The 12,756-nt window shown below is 42.3% G+C and overlaps 1 protein-coding gene across 6 annotated transcripts in view; it reads left to right on the top strand.

The window, feature by feature from the left end:
• Positions 1-10,300, top strand: part of gdpd5 (glycerophosphodiester phosphodiesterase domain containing 5) — a 305,513-nt gene extending 295,213 nt beyond the window's left edge. For 4 of the 6 annotated variants that reach the window (XM_062974473.1, XM_062974472.1, XM_062974474.1 and 1 more), the window contains 2 exons: positions 3,863-3,975; positions 9,722-10,300. In XM_062974473.1, the coding sequence (XP_062830543.1) occupies positions 3,863-3,975; positions 9,722-9,837 (229 nt within the window). In that variant the 3' untranslated portion in view covers positions 9,838-10,300. Of the gene's footprint in view, positions 1-3,862; positions 3,976-6,403; positions 6,462-9,721 lie in introns of all 6 variants that reach the window. The other 2 variants (XM_062974476.1, XM_062974475.1) reach the window with 1 other exon arrangement.
• The last annotated feature ends 2,456 nt before the right edge of the window (positions 10,301-12,756 follow it).

Below are 12,756 nucleotides of genomic sequence, written 5' to 3'. Positions count from 1 at the left end.
GTACCTAAATTTTCTACTTGACAGATGCAGCTGTCTTTTGAGCTGCGTAGGTCAACTGCAAGCTAGGCTATTAATGGCTGGGGGCTTAATCTGGCTTCAAACTCATGACCTCTTAGTCAGTAGTGATTTATTGCAGCTGGCTACTAACCAGCTGCGCCACAGCCTGACTCTTTTAAAATTATGACCAAAGTATGGGATTGTTAGTCGCCTTAAGCCACCATGAGTAGACATATATAGCAGGCATGGGCAAACTTTGGTCCTTCAGGTGTTTTGGACTTCAACTCCAAACTGTGGGAGGTGAAGTCCAAAACATCTGGAGGGCCAAACTTTGTCCATGCCTGGTGTAAATGCCATTTCCCATAAAGGAAGCCCATAGTGGAATGCGAAGCCTTTGTTTACCTGGAAACATGCCCTCCCTTAGTGCCATTTAGAAGGACAGGAAAGTAAGCCGAGTTTCCAGCTGATGCCATTTGCCTTCTTTTGCCTCATCTAAGCTGCTTCTGCACACATCAGTGCTTTATCAGCCCAGTGTTTCCATCATCATCACCCTCTATCTTTCCTGCTGTTATTATATGAAGCACAAATCCCCCCATTTTTTTCTTTTCTGTGGATAGCGGTTGGTAAATGCACCCATCTGTGCTCTTCAAGGCTCCTGAAAATGGGAATTATTTGTAAAGGGAGAGGTTGGAAAGGATGTGCCCAACACTTCGTACTCAACAATTGTTCTGTGCAGTTCAACTGCATTGTATGTGCCTGCATTGACCATATAATGCAGTTTGACGTAGTTTAATCCAATCTGCAAAAGTCAAACTCACAAAGGTGGAGGGCTGATTGTAAATGCATTTGTGTAGATAAAGCACTAGGTGGAGCTCTGTAATTGGAGTGCGTGTTATGGAATCTTAATGTGTTTCTGTGTAATTGTTGTCTCGTTGTTTTGTCTTAGGGCTGTGTGTTTTCGTTGGTTTGTGGTTTTAGTGTCTGTGTTTGCGGATGAGAAAGATTAGGGTTCAAATATCAGTACCAAGCATAGGACTGCAACCTCGTACAAAGAAATGATGACTCACTAAACCAATGATGGGCAACCTTTTGCGCTTGGTGTGTCAAAATTCACCAAAAAACCTAGCATGACTTGGGTGGTGTGTCACTTTGAGAAAAAAACACCTTAATTTCACAATATATATATAGTTTAAATAACAAAATATATAATTGTAATATATAACTATATTTAATAAATCAAAAACGATTTGCTACCATTATTTCCATGTACAACAATCTATGGTACCTCTTGCAGTTTCCACGCTGATTTCTCTTGGTTGTAGTTTCAATGTAATCATGAATAATGAATATAATAATAATAATAATAATAATAATAATAATAATAATAATAATATAGTAATAATATAATAATATACTACAATAATATATATATATATAAATGTAATGTGCATAATTCTCATGGAGTAAACAACAAAACCACTGGACCAAATCACACCAAATTTGGCCACAAAAGACATTAGTCATCCAATCAATCTGCATGCGGCAGCGAGTCAGCAAAAATGGCTAGGCGTGTCAGTGCTGACACGCGTGTCATAGGTTGGCCATCAATGCACTAAACCATACTTAACGCTGCATCTCTAAACCATATTTAGACCTGACTTCAACCAAAAAAAGAAGTACAGTAGAGTCTCACTTATCCAATGTTCGCTTATCCAATGTTCTGGATTATCCAACATATTTTTGTAGTCAGTGTTTTCAATACATCATGATATTTTGGTGCTAAATTCGTAAATACAGTAATTACTACGTAGCATTACTGCATATTGAACTACTTTTTCTGCCAAATTTGTTGTCTAACATGATGTTTTGGTGCTTAATTTGTAAAATCATAACCTAATTTGATGTTTAATAGGCTTCTCCTTAATCCCTACTTATTATCCAACATATTCGCTTATCCAATGTTTGGCCGGACCATTTATGTTAGATAAGTGAGACTCTACTGTATTCAGTCTTGCAATGGAAGATCAAATGTGGTCTGCCTCTTTGGAGGTGGTTTTTCCCTCCAACTGTCTGGGTTTTTTTTTAGGTTACTGAAAAAATCATACCGGATCTAAAAATATTTGCATTTTAATGTGTTCTTCTTACTCTTAGGAAAAGTCCCTCTTCCTGATTATTGGGGTCCCATCTAGACTGGCATATAATGAAGTTTGAAGTTGCATTATATGAATCTACACTGACTGTATAATGTCATTTCATATAATGTCGATCCAGCGTTACATAACCTTATGAAATTGATTGCAAATGTTAAATTAGTTAATTTAAATACCCTGCTTTCCTGTCTTAGAGAGACCTAAATACCGTGTCCTCTCTAAACCCATGAAATAAGATGATGGTGTTGCTTTGCCATCTCCTTTCCAATCTTACCGTAGAATCAAAACTTGAGGAATGTATGTTTTGAGGCTATAGTTCCCAGAATCACCCTGACTTCTGGGAGTTTTGGTCTAAAAATGTAAATTTTCCAAGCAGTAGACTTTTCCTCTTCTTGCTTTGTCACTGCCTGGTGTAAATTGGTCAGTCTCCAAACTGGGACAAGACTTTTAGTAAACTTGCATTTATCCTGCTCCTCTAAAGCATGTTGTGGACCCCTGTGATCCTTTCCCAAAATCTCCCCTATATGAGCCTGCTTTTGTGGAATTAATATGATATCCAGGAAAGACTATGTTTGGGTTCAGATATATTTGAGTTGGTTCATTTTCCTAATGAAGAAGGAACTGGTGTTGAGATATAAAGCACAGAAATTTCCCAAATATAAAACACACATGTATACACATAGTTTAGAGATGCATTAAAAAGCATAAGACCTATTTATGTATTTATTTACAGTATTTGTATTCAGCCTTTCTCACCCCGAAGGGGACTCAGGGTGGATCACGATGTACATATATATGGCAAACATTCAGTGCCATTAGACAAACAACACACAGACAGACACAGAGGCTATTTAATATTCCCAGCTTCTGGCTTCATTTATTTACAGTATTTATATTCCTCCCTTCTCACCCCGAAGGGGACTCAGGGCAGATCACATTACACATATAAGGCAAACATTCAATGCCTTAACATAAAATAAAGACAAGACAAACGCGGGGCTCCGAGCTGGCCTCGAACTCATGACCTCTTGGTCAGAGTGATTTGTTGCAGCTGGCTGCAGCTAGTTGCTCAACAGCTTGCGCCACAGCCCGGCCCCTTCATGAGGGTATACTCGATTCCGGCCACAGGAAGAGCTGCTGCTTCATCATCCACTGTGACGACAAGTCCTTTTTGATGGCGTACTTCCTCATCCGGTGTTGTAAATCAGTTAAATTAGCCTCCCGCATAAGTGGTCCCTAAATTTTCCTACTTGACAGATGCAACTGTCTTTCAGGTTGTTTAGGTCAACAATGAGCAGGGCTGTTTTTTATTTTAATGGTCAGGTGCTCACTCTGACATTGGCTGGCCTTGAACTCATGACCTGTTGGTCATAGTGATTTATTGCAGCTGGCTACTAACCAGCCTGCGCCACAGCTCGGCCCAATTGCCATGATCAATAATTTGTTTGTTTATTTATAACTCCCCCTTTTCCCCAAAGCAAGACACAAAGTGGCTGACCAGTTAAAACAAATACAATACATTGTCGGAGGCTTTCATAGCTGGAATCCCTGGGTTGCTTTGAGTTTTCTGGGCTGTATGGCCATGTTCCAGAAGCATTCTCTCCAAACATTTCACCCACATCTATGGCAGGCATCCTCAGAGGTTGTGAGGTCTGTGGGAAACTGTTGGGGGCATTGAGTGGCACAGTCCTTGACCACCTCCTCCTCCGTTGCAGGTGGCGCTTTGGGAGCATCCGGACATACAACCCGGAGCAAATCATGCTCAGCGCCGCTGTCCGGAGGTCAAGTCGGGATGTCAACATCATGAAAGAGAAGCTCATCTTTTCAGGTAAGGTTCCCAAGCCCTTGCTCTCCCTAAATGAATTCCACCCCAAAGTGCTTTTTTTAATATATTGTGTTTCTTGGCTGGCTTTTTGCTTCTTTTTTGGAGCATCCGTTTCTTGCCTTGTCTGTGGCTGAGTGTGTTATAACATCCAGAGGGGCACAAGTGGCCTAATGGAGCCATAAATACTAACGAAACTTGTCCTAGAAGCCTGGAATCCCAGAAACTTTAGATCGATACTTCTACAGTATGATGCTCTAAATCAATCATTGGCAAATGTTGGCCTGCCAGGTGTTTTGGACTTCAACTCCCACCATTCCTAACAGCCGGTAGGCTGTTAGGAATGGTGGGAGTTGAAGTCCAAAACACCTGGCGAGCCAACATTTGCTCATACCTTTTATAATTAAACAGTTTAGAGATGAACTTCATCAAGGAGAAATGTAGCATATCTGAATTTCAGGAAGACCTTCTTTCAATAAGGTCCCCCATGACCTTCTGGCAAGGAAACGAGTCAAATGTGGGCTAGGCAAAACTATGGATAGGTGGATCTGTAATTGGCTAAGTGAGTGAACCCAGAGGGTGATTGTCCTCAATGCATAGTCTTCATCCTGGAAAGAAGTGGCGAGTGGAGTACCATCAGCAGGGCTCTGTCCTGGTCCCAGTTCTGTTCAGGATCTTGATTCATGACTTAGATGAAGGGCTAGAAGGCAAGATGATCAAGTTTGCAAACTGAGAAGGATAGCTAATACTCCAGAAGACAGGAGCAGAATTCAAAACGATCTTCACAGATTAGAGAGATGATTGACCAAAACTAACAAAATGAAGTTCAACAGGGACAAAGGCAAGTTACTCAGCTTAGGCAGAAAAAATGGAATGCAAAGATACAGAATGTGGGACGACTGGCTCGACAGCAGGACGTGTGAAAAAGATCTTGGAGTCCTCGTGTACAACAAGTTAAACATGAGCCAACAATGTCATGCAGCGGCTAAAAAAGCCAATGGGATTTTGGCCTGCATCAATAGGAGTCTTGTGTCTAGATCAGTGGTTCTCAGCCTGGGGTCCCCAGATGTTTTTAGCCTACAATTCCCAGAAATCCCAGCCAGTTTACCAGCTGTTGTGATTTCTGGGAGTTGAAGGCCAAAAACATCTGAGTACCCCAGGTTGGGAACCACTGGTCTAGATCCAGGGAAGTCCTGTTCCCCTCTATTCTGCCTTGGTCAGACCACACCTGGAATATGGTGTCCAATTCTGGGTATCGCAGTTGACGGGAGATGTTGACAAGCTGGAATGTGTCCAGAGGAGGGCAACTAAAATGATCAAAGGTCTGGAGAACAAGCCCTATGAGGAGCGGCTTAAAGAACTAGGCATGTTTAGCCTGCAGAAGAGAAGGCTAAGAGGAGACATGATGAGGGTCATATATAAATATGTGCAGGGAAGGCATGGGGGCAGAGAGCAAGCTTGTTTCTGCTGCCCTGGAGACTAGGACATGGAACAATAGCTTCAAACTTAAGGAAAGGAGATTCCACCTGAACATGAGGAAGAACTGTTCAGCAGTGAAACTCTGCCCCGGAGTGTGGTGGAGGCTCCTTCTTTGGAGGTTTTTAAGCAGAGGCTGGATGGCCATCTGTTGGGGTGCTTTAAATGTGATTTTCCTGCTTCTTGGTAGAATGCGTTTGGACTGGATGGCCCATGAGGTCTCTTCCAACTCTAGGATTCTATGAAATGCCCATGACTATACTTGGGTAGAAAAAAATAGAAATGCAGAGATATAGGATATGTGACATCTAGTTTGAAAACAGTTCATCTGAAAGGGATCTGGAAGTCTTAGGAGACCTCAAGCTAAATATAAGTCCAAATTATGATGCAGCAGCTAAAAGGCCAGTGAAATTCTAGGCTACATCAATAGAAGTATATTGGAAGTCATAATCCACTCTATTCTGCTTTGGTCACATTCATCTGGAATAAGACTGTGCCCGGTTCTGGGCACCAAAGTTTGGGGAGGATTTTGGCAAGCTGGAATGTATCAATTGTGCCCAGAATTGTGAAGGGCAAATAAAATGGTTGAAGGTTTGGAAACCAAGCGCTATGGTGAATGGCTGAGGGAGGTGGAGAAGTTTAGCTTGGAGAAAAGAAGGCTAAGAGAAGGGGATGTGAAATAGATAGATAGATAGATAGATAGATAGATAGATAGATAGATAGATAGATAGATAGATAGATAGGAAAGGATGCTACATTGAGGAGGAGGCAAGCTTGATTTCTGCTACTCTGGAGACCAGGACACGATGGGGCAGTGGATTTAAGTTGCGGGAAAAGAGATTCCATCGAAACATGAACCCTGGTGGTCTCTTCCAACTATAATTTTGTGCCATGGTTCATCCCCCTCTGACAACCTGCTGAGTCAGAAGCTTGAATATTCTGAAAATGTGTTTTGCAGGTTCTAGCCACTGAGTGGCACCAAAGCCATTGCCATTTTCTTTTCTTAAGCCCGCAAGGTAAGAAAGCCAGTTCGTTAGAAGTTTTCACACTTCATGGTGGAGGGTTGCAGGAAAGCCCTGTGCATTTCAGGTGGATTTCAGTTTGCTTCACTTCTCACCAATGGCTTCACTAACTCCAATCTGCTTCTCACTGCTTCTTTGCACTGACCATGCAAGGGTTTCCCACTTTTTAACTGCACAGTTGTCTGATGCTTTCCATCCCAATGCCTTCTTGGGTGCTGATCTTAGTTTAAAGCTGTAATTGGATCCAAGATCCAGAAGATTCAGAAGAACAATAGCCACCAATTTATCAATGACCATTCAATGCAGTTTGAGGCTTGCTCCAAACTGACAGCTAAAGATCAAACTCCCACAAAAGTGTGCAAAAGAAAGCCCTTAATGTACATTAATGCTCTGAGGTTTGTGTCATGACCATCTGGGCATCCAACTGATTCCTATTTAATCATTTGCACAGTGAAACCACTTTCTACAGTACTGGTTTGAAACTGCATTAAATGGTCGGTGTAGATGGAGTCAGAGTGCTTCCTGGTCTGGTGTTTTGGGAGTACCATTACACTGTGGCTATCCCCATTCCCATATAAAAATTCATATTCAATTTCTAGCATAATTGGACAAAGGTTTTCGGACAGCAGGATTTGAAAGATCACTGCCAAAGACCTCAAAGAATTAACTGGTGTACATATATGGTTTAGTCCAACAAAATGCACCAAATACTTTTAGGAATTTGTGGCAGATATATACAGGTTGAATATCCTTTATCTGAAATGCTTGGGACCAGAACTGTTTGGGATTTAGCGTTTATATTATTATTATTTCAGAGTATGTGCCGCTAGGTGGCACAAAAGTCATATACAGGACAAAATCTCTTGGAGATGGGAAAGTCTAAACAGGAAATCCATGTATGTTTCATATATGCCTTGTGTATATAGGCTGACGGTAATTTCACACACAATATTTTAAATAATTTGGTGCATGAAGCAAAGAAGGAACCATTAGAGAGCAAAGGTGCCAATTGTCTCAGCTACCAACATGGACATTTCTGGATTTCTGAGTATTTTGGAAATATAGATAAGAGATGCTCAATCTGTATATATGACTCGAGCTTCCCCTGCCATTGTGAAAACACAAAACTATGGGTCTTTTCAATTGTCGATATTTCACCTTCGCTTCACTCTTGTACTGCAACCTGTCTGGATATACTAAACTTTCCATAAAGTCATCTTACAAGGTGAATTTTAATCTTCTAGTTTGCATACGTTGGGGTTAATGTGGACCGAAGATGGAACGTGGATAAACAGCAGCTGTTGTGTGTCTATTCACTTGGCATTGTGCACAATGGGATTTTTTTTCCACGTTGCTTGTTCGGTGTGTTTAGTCTTCAGATATAAAATTAATTAGTGTTTTTGTGATCTGTCAATACTTCCCAATATTATCTGGGGACATGAGAGAAGCCTCCCTTAAAGGATGGTAAAACATCAAACATCTGGGCATTGCCTGGGCAACGTCCTTGCAGACAGCCAATTCTCTCACACCAGAAGCCATTTGTAGTTTCTCAAGTTGCTCCTGAAACACACATTAAAAAGTTGATCAATATACAAAATCCCCAAGAATTGGGCATGACATTAATTAATTGATTGATTGGTTAATAAGCCACCTTCCTTCAAAGCGGGGCTCGCAATGTAAACAATATATGGAAGAGAAGTTTTAAAAACATGAAATAGTCATATCGAAATACAGACTCTCAGTTAACCAGAACTCAAGCAACAGGGACTCTCAAACAACCAGCAAAAAGAAAAAATACTTGAAATAAAAATTAAAATCAAATCAGTTTTAACTGACATTTAATTAACATTGCATGCTGAATTCACAACGCTGTTTTTATCAAACCATAAAACTGTTACATTGAATTAATCTTATCCTTATTTGCCTTGATTTGCTTTTAATTGCTATAATCATTGAAGTCAAGTCAAAACAGAGTTTATAGTGTTATAGTATGGAGTATAGTATTTGTTAGGCCTGTTTTTAGTAGTAACTCTCAAGCAACCAGAAAGGAAGAAACCATGAAAATGAACAAAATCTGGTTACCAGTATTAAAAAAAAAACACCAGAATCAAGACAGTAACCATTCAGAAACAGAGGAACTCCAGACAGCCAACAATCAAGTGCCAGGCTTTGAAGCTGAAAGGCCATTCAGTGCTAATCAAAGTGGCCAATTGCAACTTCACACTTGCCTCAAAGAGACAAGGGTTCTTTCTCCCACCCTGGACATCATTCCACAGATATATTCCACAGATCATCTCCATTTCTAAGCTGAAGAGCTGGCATTGTCCATAGACACCTCTGACAGGAAACCGGTGTCCTGAATGATGTATGAGGCAGGTCTCACCTCTCCTGCTCACCCGTTAAACCACTTAGTGACTACCAAGCAGCACTAACAAACATGACAGCATAGTCGATCTTATCTGCTGATCCCAGCAGCAATAGATATTTATTTACAGATATCTACAAATCAAACAGCCAGAGCTGCTCGGACACATCTTGCTTTGGCAAGAACAAGTCATGGAGTCTCTTTGTGTCTGTTATCAGTAAACTCTTAGCACATCCTGCATTCCACAATCTATGACATATCTTCCTGTTACGTAGCTCAAATGGAAGTCTTGATGCTTTGCCCTTCTAGCCATAAATCAGGGCTCGCGGCAATTAACCACTTGATTGTTGGAATGCTTACCGGAATGAATACACACACTTACATAGCAACAATGAATTAAACATTTCACTACATAACACAAAAACCGTAACAACCTCCAAGGTCATGTGGCCGGCATGACTGCATGGAGCGCCATTACCTTCCCACCGGAGCGGTACCTGTTGATCTACTCACATTTGCATGTTTTCGAACTGCTAGGTTGGCAGAAGCTGCGGCTAAAACCGGGAGCTCATCTCACTCACCAGATTTGAACTGCTGACCTTTTGGTCAGCAAGGTCAGTTCAGCAGTTTAACCCGCTGTGCCACTGGGGACTTTTTTGATAAATAAATATGCATGAAAGTATATATCTGCACATTCTCCAAAGTGAGTGTACAAAACAGCTGGTGGATCTTCTCAAGTTCATCCACATTAATCACAGCATTCTTAGAAGACAAATGATCACTTATGGTTAATCATGGAATGGGGAGTGTGATTTATTTTGTTTGATTATCCCTGTTGTAATGCAAAATGTTCTTCTGTTTTGTTTCTTTGTTGGCCTTCGTTCTCCAGAAATCAACAGCGGAGTGGAAATGACCGACGAGCTCTCCCTCTGCTCCGACAATGGCTATGCCAATGAAGGTGTGACCCCCATGGACCACCGAGAGGTCAAGCTCCGCATTGACTGAGGCTGCCAGGCGGGAAGGAGCTGGTGGTCTCCACAACCCTATCCCCATCTCCATCCCAAAACCCCCCACCTGCTCCTTGGTGCAAGCAGCTCTTCGGTGAGCTGCCTGGGACTCAGACTTCCTTCTCCCCGACTCTTCATGCAATGGACTATTGTGAGGGTGGCCTGGTGCCTCTCCAGAAACTGAAGCTGGGCTGGGTTTCTTCAGAACACTTTTTTGTTGTTGTAAATATGTCCCCTTTTTTGTGTCCCTTTTCTTGCCCACAGTTGGGGTGGGTTGGGTGGGTTGGCGGGGAGGAACGGGCCTGTCGATGAGGAGAAAACAGGTGACCGGACATGGTGCCTCCCAGTTGTCTTGGGCATCATGGCAGGCCGGTGGTGGAACCAACCCTGTTGTCTCCTCTCCTCCTCTCCTTGGCGCAGCAATTCTTAGCTGAACTTATTTAAAGATGGATGTTGTGAAATTCTTGTGATGTGTCATTATTACTATATGGGGGTGGGAATCATCCTATGAATGGGAGACCTTCAAACAGTTGTCCTCATCAACCTTCCTCAGGTCTTGAAGGCTCAGGACCATGGCTTCTTGAGTCTGTCCACCTCATGCATGGGCGAACTTGGGCCCTCCAGGTGTTTTGGACTACAACTCCCACAATTCCTAACAGCCTTCTGGCTATTAGGAATTGTGGGAGTTGAAGTCCAAAACACCTGGACAGCTCAAGTTGCCCATGTCTGGTCTACCTGCAGCATAATGCAGTTGGACCGGATAGCCTTTTGAGTTCCTTCCAAATCTGTGCTTACACAACAGACACTACTGTGATCTGGATTGCTGTGAGTTTTTGTCAGGGGGTTTAAATCAGCTCCACACCATCCTGATTTATTGGTGAACCAGGCCCCTCACCAATCCATTCTCAGTCAGACTGCTTGACCGTCCGGATAAGCGGCACCGACAAACAACACCACAGTCGTAAATCAGCTGTACACAGCAGTTCTAAGACTTTATTATTTACAATTATATACAACTACAAAGCCCATCGCTCATAGGACACATGCTTTCTTAAGCAAAGCAAAGCATGTCCTCCCTCTTTGCCGATCAGCTAAGCTCTCACCTGCCGATAACTGCACATTCCACAGCAGAATGACGAACGTCCTCTGAGACTGGAAGTCATGACCTATTGGCTCGGCAGGCTATCACTCAAAACTGGCCTGCCGTTAACACTTGTGCTGCTGGAAAACATGTCTGGATTCCACAGTTGCAAACCTCCAACAGTAAAAACACTTGATTCATCATTTCACCCTAAGGAGCCTCTGGTGGCCTAGGGGATAAAAGCCTTGTGACTTGAAGGTTGGGTTGCTGACCTGAAGGCTGCCAGGTTCAAATCCCACCTGGGGAGAGTGCGGATGAGCTCCCTCTATTAGCTCCAGCTCCATGCGGGGACATGAGAGAAACCTCCCACAAGGATGGTAAAACATCAAAAAAATCTGGGCGTCCCCTCGGCAACATCCTTGCAGACAGCCAATTCTCTCATGCCAGAAGCAACTCCGGTTGCTCCTGACACGAAAAAAAATTTTTTCACCCTTACACCAAAATACAACAACAATTTTCTGGGCTGTATGACCATGTTCCAGAATCATTCTGGAACATGGCCATACAGCCCAGAAAACTCACAGCAACCCAGTGCTTACATTCTGGCCATGAAAGTCTTCGACAAAACTACTGTTCTCCCTTATATCGACTTTCCATGTCTGCCCCAACTCTGTAAAACACAATGGCAGAGAATTGCCCCAAATCTAAACCACAGTTATGAAAGTAAAGCTACATCAAAGTGAGAAATGATGGAAATTAATGCTAAGCCAAAACCAGGAATGGTGAAAATAAGGTTCATTCATAACCGGTGTGGCTCGTAAGGAGAGTGCAGGGGTGAAAACAATCCCTTGCTTTTTGGACAGTTGTGTCACTGTTGTGGAAAGCCTTCATGGCTGCAATAATAAAACAGTGGAATTCCAGGCAGGAAACAATCAGGGCCAACTAACACCTCCCAACAAAGGATTCCCCAAAGCAGGAATCCTTTGACTCTGCAGGCTTTGACGCTGCAAGGACATTAAATGCTAGTTAAGGTAGCCAGTTGCATCATTCACACTTGCCTCCCAACAGACAAGAGTTCTTTCTCTTATATAAACCCCACTTGCCTAATTTTCAACAAACCTCACAACCTCTGAGGATGCCTGCCATGTGAGTGAAACCTCAGGAGAGAATGCTTCTGGAACATGGCCATACAGCCCAGAAAACTCACAGTAACCCAGCTGTATCACTCCAGTTATAAACCCAATGGAAGTTACACAAATGAGACAGTATGTCAGTCCTTGGACTTTGATTGTCTCCCTTGTGATACTATGTTACCTGACACTTAGAAACCCTATTATGAGAGATGCAGATGTCTCATGGACTCTACTGCTTCTGCATCTTATTACAGCCTGCTTAGGGCTGTGAAATTGAATCAGTTTTTTGACCATTTCCTTCATACAAGCCTCAATCTAGGTCAAGGTGTCAAATTCATTTCCATTGAAAGCCACATCTGCCTTAATGGTTGCCTTCAAAGGACTGTTGAATCCATAGATGGAGAATCAGTGGATACAGAGGGCCAACTGTAACTTTTCAATATAGTGGTCAATGCGCTTTAGTTTTTATCCAATTTGGGTTTCCAAATGTTATTGAAGGACAAGTCCCATCACTTTATTATCTGCCATTTAGACTGGCGATAATGGGAATTGCAACCCAAAAGCCCTTGTGGCTCTGAGGTTGGGGAAAACTTAAACTAGGATGTTTGAAAGTCAGGCATCATATCCACAAGACTTGTATCTAAAGTCAAGTCCTAATCTCCTGACACAACAAATGGCAGCCATTCAGATGTTACTGTATCAC

This window comes from Anolis carolinensis, chromosome 3 (assembly GCF_035594765.1).
Source record: "Anolis carolinensis isolate JA03-04 chromosome 3, rAnoCar3.1.pri, whole genome shotgun sequence".
Classification (NCBI taxonomy): domain Eukaryota; kingdom Metazoa; phylum Chordata; class Lepidosauria; order Squamata; family Dactyloidae; genus Anolis; species Anolis carolinensis.
Note: the sequence above shows the minus strand (reverse complement) of the source record. Positions and strands in the feature narration are given on the sequence as shown.